The 13,078-nt window shown below is 57.2% G+C and overlaps 1 protein-coding gene across 1 annotated transcript in view; it reads left to right on the top strand.

Annotated features, from left to right (window-relative positions):
* The first annotated feature begins 976 nt into the window (after positions 1 to 976).
* Positions 977 to 13,078, top strand: part of FGF18 (fibroblast growth factor 18) — a 74,093-nt gene continuing 61,991 nt past the window's right edge. The window contains exons 1-2 of the mRNA XM_075442106.1: positions 977 to 1,109; positions 1,424 to 1,460. Coding sequence (XP_075298221.1) covers positions 1,078 to 1,109; positions 1,424 to 1,460 — 69 coding nt within the window. The 5' untranslated portion in view covers positions 977 to 1,077. The remainder of the gene's footprint in view (positions 1,110 to 1,423; positions 1,461 to 13,078) is intronic.

Genomic DNA, 13,078 nt, shown 5'->3' with positions numbered 1-13,078 from the left:
AGAACCGCTGTGACGGGGTGTCTGAGGGGTCAGTGGTAACAAACTCCGGGGGTTGGAGACGCCGCTGGATTCGTGGCTGGGAGCGAGGAGCCCTCGGGGGTCCCAAGGTGTGGTGCTGTTGTTCGAGGAGCCCTCAGGGGTCCCAAGGTGCGGGTGCTGTGGTTCGAGGAGCTCTCGGAGGTCCCACGGGTGCAGGTGCCGTGGTTTGACGAGCCCTTGGGGGTCCCCCAGGTGCGGTGCCGTTGTTCGAGGAGCCCTCAGGGGTCCCAAGGTGCGGGTGCTGTGGTTCGAGGAGCCCTTGGGGGTCCCCCAGGTGCGGTGCCTGGCGCTTCCCGGCCGTCTGTCCGCCGCGAACGAGCTCTCGGGTGCGGTGAAGGGGGTCCCGCAGCCCCTCGGAGCGCGGGTTCCTTGCCTTGCGTTGCGCCACGCGGCCGCTGGGGGGCAGGCGAAGCGTGCCGGAGCGGGCCGGGAGGCCCCCCCCCCCCCCCCCCCCGCGACCTGCCCGCGGTGGGAGCGTCCCGCCGGGGGAGCTGGGGGGGGGGGGGAGCCGCTCGCTTCACCCCCCCCCCCCCCCCCCCTTCCCTTTTAATTTTTTTCCTTTATTTTTTTTGAAGCGCGCTCTCCCGGGCGGTGCCCCCTCCGCGCAGGCGGTGCCAGCCCGGCGGCGGGGCCCGCCTCCCGCTCCGCGCCCCGCGCATCGCCATGCCGGGGGCGCGGGGCGGCGGGGCCGGGAGGCTTCACCCGCCTCGGGGCGGGGGGGGGGGGCACCGGCTGACGATCGGAAGTTACTGACAATAAGCACCTTCATCCCCCCCAAAGGCGGAGAGAGGGAGAGGAGGAGGAGAGACGGGGGGAGAGGAGAGCTGATGCCTAAGCGAGTCACTCGGAGGAGGCAAGGCGGGCGGTACCACAACTTCCCGGCGGCGCGGAGGGGAGCGGAGCGGCGCGGAGGGGAGCGGCGGGGCGCGCAGCGGAGCGGAGCTCGCCGGCCGGATCGGTCCCATGCCAGGGCGGCGGCGGGGGGCTGCACGCCGCTAGCCTGAAGCCGCCCACCGCCCCCCGTCTCCTCGCCCAGCGATGTATTCACTGCTCTCAGCCTGCACTTGCCTGTAAGGATTATCGCATATTTTTTTTTAATATTTTTTAAAATTATTTTTTAAAAATTTTACAAATTGTTTTTATTTTTATTTTTTTTCCCAAACTTTCATTTTGGAGGCTCGGGTGGCGTTTGGCTTGCAATCAGGTGGTTAATCGGGACGCGAGCCTTTCTACAAGCAGAGCATCGCTCCGCGCCCTCTAAAAAAAATCGCAAACAAAAACAAAGCAGAAAAAAAAAAAAGATTAATAATAATCAACTTTAACCGTTTTACCGCATCGTTTGATCTTTTGTTGCTTCTTTTTTTTTTTTCTCTCTCCTCTCCAGATGTTTACATTTCCTGCTGCTGTGCTTTCAGGTACAGGTACGTGTCCTTTCTGTCCTCTTTCGCTTTTGGTTGTAAAACAGAAACAAAGGCGGCGTGCTGACCTCGGAGTGCCAGGCACTTTTGGCTGGGGCTTTCACTTTTCCACCCCCCACCCCCCCCCCCGTAGTTTTTATAGCCATATTAAACCGATCCCCGCGCCAGATGCTGGAGCTGTCACCGGCCCTGGCGAGGGGCTGCTCCTTTTCCTGCGACCGCTTGTGCCGGGGCTCTGCGGGCGCCCGGCGCGGGCTGGGGCGCAGCCGGTGCGCGGTGCGGGGTCCTCTGGAGCGCATTAGCCCGGCTGATGATGTGCGAGGGAGAGCTGGACTCTCTCCTCCTCGCACAGCGTTGATTGATGCACTTGCCTTGGAAGAGCGGGCGCTCTCCTGCTCGCCCTCCTTTTTCTTTTTTAATTTCCTCCCCCCTTGCTAGGGAACTCGCTCCCAAAAACCGACACTTTGAAAAACACGCGTTTCCCTGGCCAGGAGAAGGAGGCTGCCTGCTCCCTCCCCATTATTCGGTAGAAAGCCGTCCAAGTCAGATCCTGCCTTTGATCCTGCCTCGGCAGGAACGCAGCCGTTGGAGGAACACCCTGGGCGGCGAGGCTCCACAGCCCAGCGCCCGCCGGACGGGGACGGCGGCTGCCCCCCGACAGCCCCGGGACCGCGCAGGGTCGCGGACCCCCAGCCCCGGGATGGGGATGTTAGGTGGGCGTCGCGGGGCAGACCCACCTGTGGGGCCGGGCAGAGCAGGTGCCGCTGTGCCGGTGGCTCCAGGCCACCGTCCCGATGGGGCTGGTGGCCGCTCGCACCGCGCTTCGGCCGCGATTGCACCTGCTCGCCCGCCCGCGGACACCCGACGGCGGCCGGGGTGGGCCTGGGTCAGCACAGCTGCAGCCTTGGAGGGGGCTCCATCCCTCCGGCCCAGCTAAAAGCCCAACCAGCCCCATCCCCTGCTACCCCACCCCTCCAAAACATCCCCGGTCACGCTGGCTTTTCCCATCCCCGGTGCGCGGGGCGGCTGGAGCCGCGCGCCAGCAGAGCCTCCCTCGGCGGAGCAGCCTCCTCGCCGGGACAGGATCCACGGCTGTAAATTACCCTGCGGTTGGAAGGCGTTTGCCGTATTTCTCCGGTGCGATTTTTTTTCTTCCCCACCGAGCCCAAGGAATCACAGGCTGCGCAGGGCTCGCAGCGACGGCACCCTTTGCGGCGGGGAGACATTTTTTTGCGCTTGTGCGGTAACTGAAGTTAATCAGCCCTCCAGCCCCCTCCCTCTCCCCCCCTCCCTTTGGTGCTTTTAGTGAATCAGAAAAAGTTTGGCCGGCTGCCTGGAAAGCACTTGCTAAAATCTGATCTCTTACTTCAGCAGCCTTAAAACTTGGGAAGTTATTGGCATTTATACAGTTGGAGCTCGCAGGCTTCCAAAGCAATAAAATAATATAAAAAAAAAAAGAAAAGAAGCAAAAGCTCTGCACTCTGGTGCGATTAGAACCATACTTGCTCCATTCCGTGCTGGTTTTGCAGCGTTGTGCGGGGTCCGGGGCGGGGATGCGCTGCTGATGGGCGCAGCAGCGGCGTCCCGGGGGGTTGTGGAGCTCGCTGGGTGTCACACCGAGAGTCGAGCGCTCGCGGCGATGAGCGTCGGGAGCCAGAGCGTTAGATTAGTCATCCTCGAGGGCCTGCAAGTGAGTGTTTACAGTATTAATGGTAGATGAAAAGATGTGAATGCTGTAAGTTTTTATTGCCCGTTTTGTTACACTTTCTTTCTGGATTTATTCACGGGATTACATGTTTTGAGCCTGAATGGGAGCGAGGGATTATAGGATTTCTTTTATAATGATCAGTTTGGATAGGAGTTAGCCTTTGGTGAACTGGAGTAAATTAATGCATCACTTAGGTTTAATATTTATTTAGGCTAAAGGAAGTTGTTTAGTTTTGCTTAAAGGGCTCTGCGTTGTATTGGGGAGATTTAAGAGCGCCTGAAATGGATTATATTCTAAGGCCGCCTTTCGCCCTCCCGTGCAAGCCACGATCAGCGGGTCGTCCCACGTGTTAGTCTTGGAATTACGCTCTTCTGCTGCTGCCTGTGACCCTGTGGCTCTGCATGCAAAGGTAAAAATCCCTCCAGCGTGCCTTGGGGGTAGAGGTATTCCAGGACAAAACTCCAAGGCTGGGGTATTTTCTATCATCTGTCCGTTACTGGAGTACAAAGGCTGCCGTGCAAGCTGCCTGCAGTCGGGCGCTCCGCTAGCCCAGCTGCTGGCTAAAGGCTTTCTGGCAGCCCCCGAGCCCGCAGCCACCCGTAGGTGACCCCGTTGGGTGCGGGGTGGGAGGGTTGAGGCGTCCCCTGGCCCGGACCGCGGGGTGTCAGGGTGATAGGAGTGTCCAGGAGCAGGTTTTAGAGTCCCGGGCGAGTAGGACCTCTCCGGGCTTTGCTGTTGGGTGCCACCGGGGCACAGCGCGTGGCGGGTCGGAGGGGAGTGCTGCTGGCCGTGAGCGCAGCCCCGTACCTTGCAGGGCTGCAAGGAGGATGGCTCATTCTCCGGTCCCTTCCCCTGTGGCAGCAACGTCCCCGTCTTGTTTTCTTCTGGTGCATCTCGGGAAGTCCCTCTGCTGCTTGGGGTTGCTGCAGTCCGAAGGCAGCAGGGACGCTGGGTATCCCTGGGGACACAGGAGAGGTTAGTTTATTTAAGCAGGTTGTTCTTGGGGATGCCCTTTCACTGCTGGTTGCCAAACTCCCCCTCTGTCGCTTATCTTCAGCATCCTTCAGTTCAATTCTCCCTCTGCCTTTTCGCACTTCCAGGAGCAATTTGTCCTCCAGGTGCTTTTTCCCTCCGTACGTCCCGGAGTGGTTTTGGGTTTGGCTTTGGAGTCAGTCCCTGCTCTTCACGCAGGTGAGAAACCCCAGGAGCATTTTGTGTGGATGGAGGGCATCTCCCATGCTGTGCCAGCTCTGGCAGCCCTGGTGGCCCTTGGGACATCGGGGTGGGAGACACAGGGCCTCAGGAGCTCAGAGGTCCCCCTTTGCCGGGGGAAGGTGGGGGCTGGAGGCAGCTTCGGTGTAGGCTGAGCGGTAGGATGCGAGGTTTTGGGTGCTGCCCTGGTTTGCAAGAGCTTCCAGCTCTTCTGCCCCAGGGCCACCTCCAGCGCATCGCCAGCCAGCGTATGGGCCGTGCCGTGGAGCGGCGGCTGGTGCTGCCTCAGCCGCTTCCCCGCCCAGATCAACCTCGGCGGGTTCTTCTGCCTGAGGCGCATCTGTCTTACATTATGAAGAGGTCCCTGATAGGGCCAAATCCTTTGCTTTTTATGGCTCTTGTAGGTTAAGATCCAGCTTTGGAATCCGATCCAGAAGCAAACAGGGGGTCAGAGGAGCGCACGAGGCAGCGCTGGGCTATTTTCACATCTGCTGGTGTTGTGTAAGAGGAGGCTGCCGTGCGCCATGCCAATAGCAACTCATGTTTCTCCGAAGCTCCTGTGCAGCGACAGACAGTGATTGTTTGGGGCTCTGTAAAGTGAGACACGGAGAAGTGTTGCTTCCACGCGTTCAGCGAGCCAGATCCTGCGGTCTGGCGACGCCGCGCGCAGCACATGTCGGCGGCGTGAGCCTGCTGAGCCGCTCCCTCCCCTCTCCCCGGCTGCTCCTCCGCGGGCGGCCAGGCCCCCGGGACACCGATCGGCTGCCCTGCGGGTGGGCACCCGCCTGCCCTCGCCCTCCTCGGGTGGCACGAGCATCTCTCCTGAGACAGCGGCCAGGGCTGCGTGTGCTGCCGGGGTCGGGGGCTCTGGGGCTCGGGCTCCGCCGCATCGCTCTTGAAGCCCCCGCTGTGGGGTAGGGCAGGTGCTACGTGGATGCGGCGTATCGCTCCGCTCCTCGTCACAAAGCCCTGCGTGCCGAGGCTTGGTGGGGGCCTGGCGCTTGCCATCTCCACTTGGCCTGGACTGGGACTGCCGAGTCCTTGGCATGGCATCCCCGGGCTGGCAGCTGCCCCCGGCTCGGCGAGGGTGTCCAAACCCCGTCCGATGGAGGTAGTGCTCTGCCGTGGAAACGTCTGCCATGAGTTCCACTGTGGTTCCTGCAGTACCCCCTCAGCTGGCCTGCCCTGCGAGCGTGCGGGGTTGAGGACGCACAGGCACTGTGAAGGGCAAAACACAGCAAAGGTGGTCTGGGAAAGGCTGGGAAGTTTCTGCTGATGTTTCTGGTTGCAGCCGATCTTAATTATTAGGCAGTGAGAAGACAAGAGAAGCTGCATGAGCAAAGCCTGATTTAATTAGAGGAGGAGGAGCTCGGCGATGTTGATGAAGGGCGTGAGCCCATCACGGGCTGGAGCGGGTGAGATGGTCCACGCTGCTGGAATGGCGGGTGCAGTGCCTGCTCGTGTGGCTCCGCCAGCCTGCGACCCGCAGAGGCAGGGCTTGGTTGTGTATTAGATCGTCTGTTCCCGATCAAAATCCCCTTGCACTCCTGCAAGCGACCGCGCTGCTCGCGGCAAGGGATTTGTGTTCCCCCCTGCGGACTCCTCGCACCGGTCTACGTGGTGTCGTGCTCCAAAGCTGCCCCTCGCGCCCTGCTTCTGCCTCCCCATCTTCGGGGAGCTCAGGCTTGCAGAGGAAGATGAGGGACCTTGGAGCGGTCGCCGGGGCTGGAGCAGGGCAGCGTGGCCCCGCCGAGCACGTTTAGCAGGAGAACACAGGTTTAGCAGGAAGATTTGCAAGGACAGAGCTGGTTTCCAGATTCCCATCCCAGCGAGGCAGAAATGAACGCGAACTTCTTCAGCGTTCGGGGGCTTGGCGTTTTCTGGGTGTGTAGCGGCAACGGGCAGCGAAGCGGAGCTGCTGCTCGGAGGCTTCGATCCACACACCTGCCTGCACTGCGGTTTGCCTCCTGTTCGAAGCTCTAGAGATGTGCAGGATGCTTCGGAGAAACAGAGGAGGACTCGGGTGTTGTTGAGGAAAGCACGCAGAAGGGCATAGCAGGTGCAGGGTTCAGATTTCCCCTGTTTGAGATAGCTGGACGCATCACGGTTGTTTAATTTCTATTTTGCTTTCCTCATTGGAAATAATATTTCTATTTTTCTTTCCTTATTATAGGAAATAACATTTCCTTATTTCCTATTCCTTATTTCCTTGTTGCACCTGACAGGGACGGAGGCGAGCGATGCTGGGCTTGGAGCAGTGCTGGGTTTCGTGGGAGGGATGCCTGCCCAAACCCTGTTTGTTTTCTGCCCTTAGAGCACTTTGGCCATAGCGTTACCGCGGCAGGAAAGCAAAGAGCGCAACGGGCAAAGGGTGACGCTTCCCAAGCCCCACGGGTGCATTTCGGCCGTGGTGCTGCAGCCGGTGGTGGGTCCGGTGGCAGCGGGAGTTGGGGGATGACTGCTGAGACCTCCTGGGGGCTCAGGTAGGATGAACAGCAGCGGGGGGACTCAGGTGGCCACTCAGAATATTGGATTTTGCTGTAAGCTGATAGTGCCAAGCTGCTCAGCCAGGCGAGTGGATATCTCGCTCCGCTGCGGGAGTCTGAGCTCGAGAGAAAGACTCCCCCGGGGCTGAAAATCATTTTTTTGGATCTATAAAGCTACTTCCTGGATCCTTGGAAGTATTCCCTTAGGAGCTGGGAAAACCCCTGTCACGCTCTCTCCTTTCCTCCCCCCACCCTTGCTGAGCAGTAGCTGCTCTCACTTTGATTTTCCCCGGATAGGGACACTTTAGTTGTGATGGGTGAAGAATGTGTTCAGGGAACAGCGTGATTTATAAAGGGGGGGGAAAAACGGAGTGGCTGCTATTGGTGCTGAGGCAGGGGGATGTGAGGATGGATACCTGCTGCCAGGGCCTTAGCCCTGGGGTTTGCCAACTGCTGGGGTCCTGGGAAGGCTGGGGTAGGTCACGCCGTGCGTGCAGGGTGGGATGGAAACCTCGGGCACGAGGAGGCACTGAAATACCCTCCTGCTGCCATGGGGCCGGCACGCGGGACCCCCGAGATGCTTCGGAGAGAGATGCTCTGCTGCAAAGCGCGACCTTCCCGTGCTCTGCTGCTGAGACCAGGGGGCCTCCCCGTGGGAATCCATGGCCCCGACAGGTCCGAACCTTATTTTCTTTTCTTTCCTTCCCTGCGTTTTTGTGTTTTGATCACCCGCTGTGCCGTGACAGCAGGTACAACCAGAGATTGCGCAGAGCTGTGCGTTACGCTGCCTACCTGGCACGTGGCTTCTGTGTCCTGGTACCTCTCCAGATGTCCACGGAGGATTAGGCATCCAGCGAAGCAGCTGGAGGGAAAGTCAGAAAAAAAAACAACCCCAACAACCGAAAATAGAAAAGACTGTCTGGCTCTGCCAAAGTATTTTCCCATTGGCATTCAGCAGCCTCGCCATAGCATGAAGAGAAAGAAAGGGGAACGGAGAGAGGAAGGAGGAGGCTTAGCCTGTCATGGTCTGCGTGTTTCCCTTTGTGCGAGCTCCTCGCCGTGCCGGGGGCTGCGGTGGGTGGGAGCCGACGTGCCAATCTTCCCCGCTTGGCCAGGGGCTTCGGCGTGGGGCTGGGCTCCCCAGGCAGCGCTCCGACACCTCCCTGCCTGCTGTGCCCACGCAAACAGCTGGATTTCGAGCTGAACTGCAGGGCAGTGTTTTCCACGTAGGACAGCGCATCCTCACCCGCCACAGCACCCTGCCCTGTACCAGACTCCGCTTGCACCCTGCTCGCTCCACGCATTTTGCTTTTTCATGGACTTATCCATCTGCTTTATTCCGCTGCAGCCAGCGGGAAAGGGGTCGAGCTGCCGGGAAATCCGAAATGACCTCAGAGTGCGATAACAGCGTCCAACGGCATCCTCCTGCCTGTAGCCCCTGTCTCAGCGCCGTGCTGCTCCGGCTCCATGGCCGCAGCTGCGTGCGTGCCCATCGAGCCCGCCGGCGATGCCGGCTGGGGTCAGCTCTGCGTAGGAGGCAAACTGGGAGGAAAGGGGGAAGATCTGAGGCTGCGGTGCTGGGTAATCACAGCCCCTGCCTCGGGGGGCAGCTGAAGCGGGGTAAGGAGCGGGCGGTGGGGAACAGTCCGGCAGGTCCTGCTCACCGGTGATGTCGGGCGACCAGGCAGAGCTTGGCCCTTGGTGAGATGGAAGGCGAGGCAGAGCTTTGCTGGGGCAGACTGGGGGTACCGGGGCAGAGGCAGAGCCCCCGGCGATGGCCAAGCTGAGGGGCCGGATCCCGCACACAGCGAGGGGACGGCACCGAGGGGCCAGGTGTGCCCTGCAATTCCTCTGTTAGTGTTTTATAATCCAAATCGTGGATGAATGCTAAACCTTGGTGAAGGTCCCAGGGAACTGCATATTGCATGGATACAAATACCAGACTGCAGCAATTAATTAATAATGGATTGCTCTTCCTACGAGGTATTTCCAGCACTCTGTATTCCTCCCAGTTCCTTTTTCCCCTGCTGCATATTTCAGATCTCTTGCTTTCCTGCTAAAATACTATCTTTGGCATCATTTTTAAGGACAGCTTGTTAAAAAGCTGTTGTATCTTTTGGAATACCCCAAGCTACTCTTCCGCAGAAATCCAGAATTAACAGAAAAATACAGGGAGCAGCAGCAAGCCTGGTAGATAACTGGGCTTGCAGCGTGCGTGCTGGGTGACTGTGGGCACGGCGGGCGGGATGCGAAGCCCTGGGAATGTAAATGAGAAAATGGGATGAAGGGCAGTATCGATAGAAGGGCATTTTGCTGCTGTTAATCCATCGTCTGGCGAGAGGGCCGGTCTGGGAAGCTGGCACTGCGGTGCTGCGATGGCGTGGGTTCCTTCACCATGGGTGGGACTGGGGTCACCTCTGTCCCTGCAGACCCTGGGCAACCCACTGACTGTGCTGCTCCTTGGGCTTCTCCTGGTCAACTGTCGGGTACAAAGCTGAGCAGATGCTAGTGGGTATTTTCCCAAGCTGGATTCAAACCGTAGGCAGAATTTGACTCGGTTATATGAATGTCCACACTAACAGCGAACGGGGTGCGTACTCCCAGCCGTGATTTCCAGCTGCAGAACGAAAGCTGATTTTGACCACTTTAAGCTGCCAGGCTGTAAGGTTACAATCCTGTCTGAGCAGCATCAGCCCCTGGGCGTGAGGCTGTACTGTAAGATTGCATGGTGTGCAGCGCGGTATTGATTATCTGTAAAATAAATTATGATGTATGTAGTGCAGGTTTCTGACCCCGTGGTCGCGACCTTGCGGTGATTGGGGAGACTTCCGACCAGCTGAGATCAGAATAGCAAACAGCCCCCCAGCAATCAATAGGGAAACCAGCGGGTCTGATCGAGGAACACCGCTCGGTGCCGCGCACGCACGGCACTTTTAAAACCGGCGAACAGGCAGTGCTTTTACCAACTTCGCCTCAAATTAGACGTGAAACTCCGTGTGGGGCGTTCTGCTGTGCGACAAGCCAGCCTAACCACGGGGCAGTCGGCGATGGAAAATTTTGCAGTGCAGAAGGGAGCGTGCGCGTTCCTCCGTCGGGCTTTTCGATGATCAGCAGAGCCGGGACGTCTCGGGTTGGAAGGGAGGAGCGAGGGCAGCTCTGCCTGTGCCCGCGGTCTGTGGCAGGCATGGAGGGTGCGCCCTGGTTATACCGAGTCTTTATTCTGTGAGGTCGAAATAGCGTTTTGGGGATGGGACTGGGGCACCCCGAAAGCATCGTCCTCGCTCCTGACCCCGCTAGCGGGAGCATCGCGGCGGTGCCGCCAGCTCCTGGGTCGGCCGGGCTGCGTTCACCGATGTGGAGAGGGAGCAGATAGATGGGAACAGCCTGCCAGAGAGGCGGAGGCCTCGCTTGTGGGCTTTTTATGTTGAAAGAGTAGGTAATATGAATTTAATTGCCATTTGAATTTAGCAAACAAGAAAATGGAAATTATTTGCATGGTTTTCATTGCTTTCTGGGAGTCTGATTTCCCCAGCGTACACCATTGCTGGGCGTGCCAAGAAGCTGCACAACACCAGGTGAAGTCGTGGGGTTTCGCTTCGAAGAAAAATCTGTGCTAGGTCTGACGCAGGGCCAGCAAGGCTGAGCTCGTAAAGCTGCTCCGTGAGCCGGTGGGGAGCCATGGGCACTCCCAGAATGAGCGGGGAACGGTTGGTGCTGTCCCATTGGCACCGTCTGTGTGCCGGGCGCTGCGGGGCTCTGGGCCGTTCCTTCAGGTCCCCTTGCAGAAGGATGCTCGGGGAGCAGGGCCACGGGGGTGTCTGGACCGAGGCATGGCGCTTTGCAGCGTCCCGGTGCCATAGGCACGAATGCTGGTGGTCCAAAGCAAGGGCTGCTGGGGAATCTCCAGCTTCGTGTCATAAGGTCTCCTTTCCGTGTTTGCCCACGGCTGGCCTGAATTTCCCCCTAGCACCAGTTTTTCCCGCTGCCGGTGACTGGTGATGGATGCAGCAAAGCGTCCTGGGCTCTCCCCGGTACCCACGAGCTGCACGGGGATGCAGCAGCCCAAACCTCGGAAAGCGCCTTTGTGACTGTGATGCCTCTTTTTCTTTTTTTCCTGTATTTAAAATGTTTCAGAAAGGATTTATTTTCCAAAACTGTTGAGAATTGTTTCCTGAAAATGGGAAACCTGCAATCCAAATTCATTACAACCAAATGAAACTTTTTCCCTAACGCAACAAAGCAGAAAGATAAGAAATCCTATTTGTCTGGCATTTGCAGCGTAAAGGTTTCCATGCAGGAGCGCAGCTCACAGAGATCAGTACAAATCTTCTATTAGAAAACAGACCGTGCTTTTCATTTCTGGCCCTGGGCTCACATGTTTGTTATATCTGATCCTGAAGGCAGATTGACAGTTTGGTTTGGATTAAATTCAACACATGGTTTATGCCATACTTTTGATAAGGCTCAATAGTAATCTTTTTTTTTTTTTTTTTAATGTGGTCTTTAGTACTTGAGCAGCAGAATTGTCCTTTCCTAGGAATATTTTTGCAGTGAAGCCATAGAGGAATTTATTTCTGGAGGGAAGATGAAATCACTGGTTTAAAAAACTCTCAGGATCCTAAGTAAAGTTGAAACCCATTAACTCCAGGCGGTAAGCTGGATGTGACGTGGGCAGGTTTTGAGCTATTTTATTGACTAATGTAGAGAGCATTTTCTTTAAATATCTTTGGAAAGGCAGTGGAGGAGGAGACTGGCTCGCACAGAGGTACCAGAGCAGGTTCCTGCGCTTTTACCTCCAGCATCAGTCCGCAGTTCTGGTCAGCCAGGAGTGAAGATCATCACCATTTGCACCTGTACGTGCTGTGTGCTCGGGCTTCTGCATGGGAATTATGGGCATTGCCAGTGTTCGCTGGTTCCCTGAACGACCTCCTGAGGTACGTCGTAAAGATGGGCTTTTAGGTACATTGGCCCATTAGGCACAAATAGGTATTTATTTGTATGCTGTGTATTTATTCTGTTTATGAATGGGCTTCGCTCTTCAAAGCTGATGTCTTTCATCATTGCTCTGCTCCCTAGAAAGAAGGTGGGCAACAAAAGGTGCAGGATTTTGGAACAGGGAGGACGAAAGGAGACGAGGCAAAGGACGAATGGCTTGTCGCCTTTGGACTCTGGCTCTGCAGCTGTGTGCCCGGAAACCCGGCTGCAAAGCTTTGTGCCCATCCCTGCTGTAGGATGCAGCTATCTGTCGTGGCTAATTCTGGGGCCACCTCCACCGCCGATGCTGGCGTGGCAACGTGCAAACGTGGTTGTTTTATTAGGGATGAAGTTGGTCCCAAAGCTCATCTTTGGTTCTTGAAGAGAACGGGTGCTGGCAGGACCTGTTGGTTGGTTGTATGGTGCTAGGACTGGGCGCTGGAGAAGCTGACCTGACAGAGATGCTGAAAGCAATAGAGATCCGTATCCCAACTATATATAAAGTTCATCAATAATTAAATTAAGGGAGCTAGAGATGAACATTGCCTGCTCTGAGGCTGCCTCCAGCAGCGAGTTGCACCCAGCCAAGTGCTTAGGTGAGCTCTGCTCTGAGTGACAGAGCTCCTGGGGCGCGTGTCTCGGGGCGAAGTCCTTCTGGCTTAGCAAGACGCTGCGAGTCCCCGATATCCATCTGCGTTGGGCGAGCCGGAGATCTCCAGCCTCAAACGGAAAATGTGTTTGCACAATTAGCGTGGCCCCTTCCTTCGCTGGGAGCAGAATGGTTTATTGATTTCTTTGGCCCGCTCGCCCCCACCTATTCAGCAATAATGACCCTTCCACCCCAACTCTAAATCATCCCAGCCTGCCTCGCCCGTAAGCCCTCTAATCTTTTTGGGTTGTTGTTAGTATTTATGCTCATGGAGGTTTATGATCTGTCGGCCCTGGCTGCTGAAATGCTTTATTTATCCATACGCTGGGCCACACAGGGAGCGTCCTTATTCCGGTATCATGTTCAGGATGCTGTAGTTAAGGTTTGTGTCAGCACTTCCATGCACAAACCTTGTTATTCAGGGGTTTTGCAACTCCGCGGAAAAGAAAACCAGCGACCTGGCACGGCGAGGGGAGGCTCAGAGGCACACATGAAAGCCCAGCAACCCACTGCCCATTTAGGGATTATTAGATGGGCAACCTTTCTCCTCGAGGAAAATAGCCAAAACCATCCTCCTCCTCTGGTTTGATTT

The sequence above is a fragment of the Opisthocomus hoazin genome, chromosome 23 (genome assembly GCF_030867145.1).
Source record: "Opisthocomus hoazin isolate bOpiHoa1 chromosome 23, bOpiHoa1.hap1, whole genome shotgun sequence".
Classification (NCBI taxonomy): Eukaryota; Metazoa; Chordata; class Aves; order Opisthocomiformes; family Opisthocomidae; genus Opisthocomus; species Opisthocomus hoazin.
This window is presented reverse-complemented; position numbering and strand designations above follow the sequence as displayed.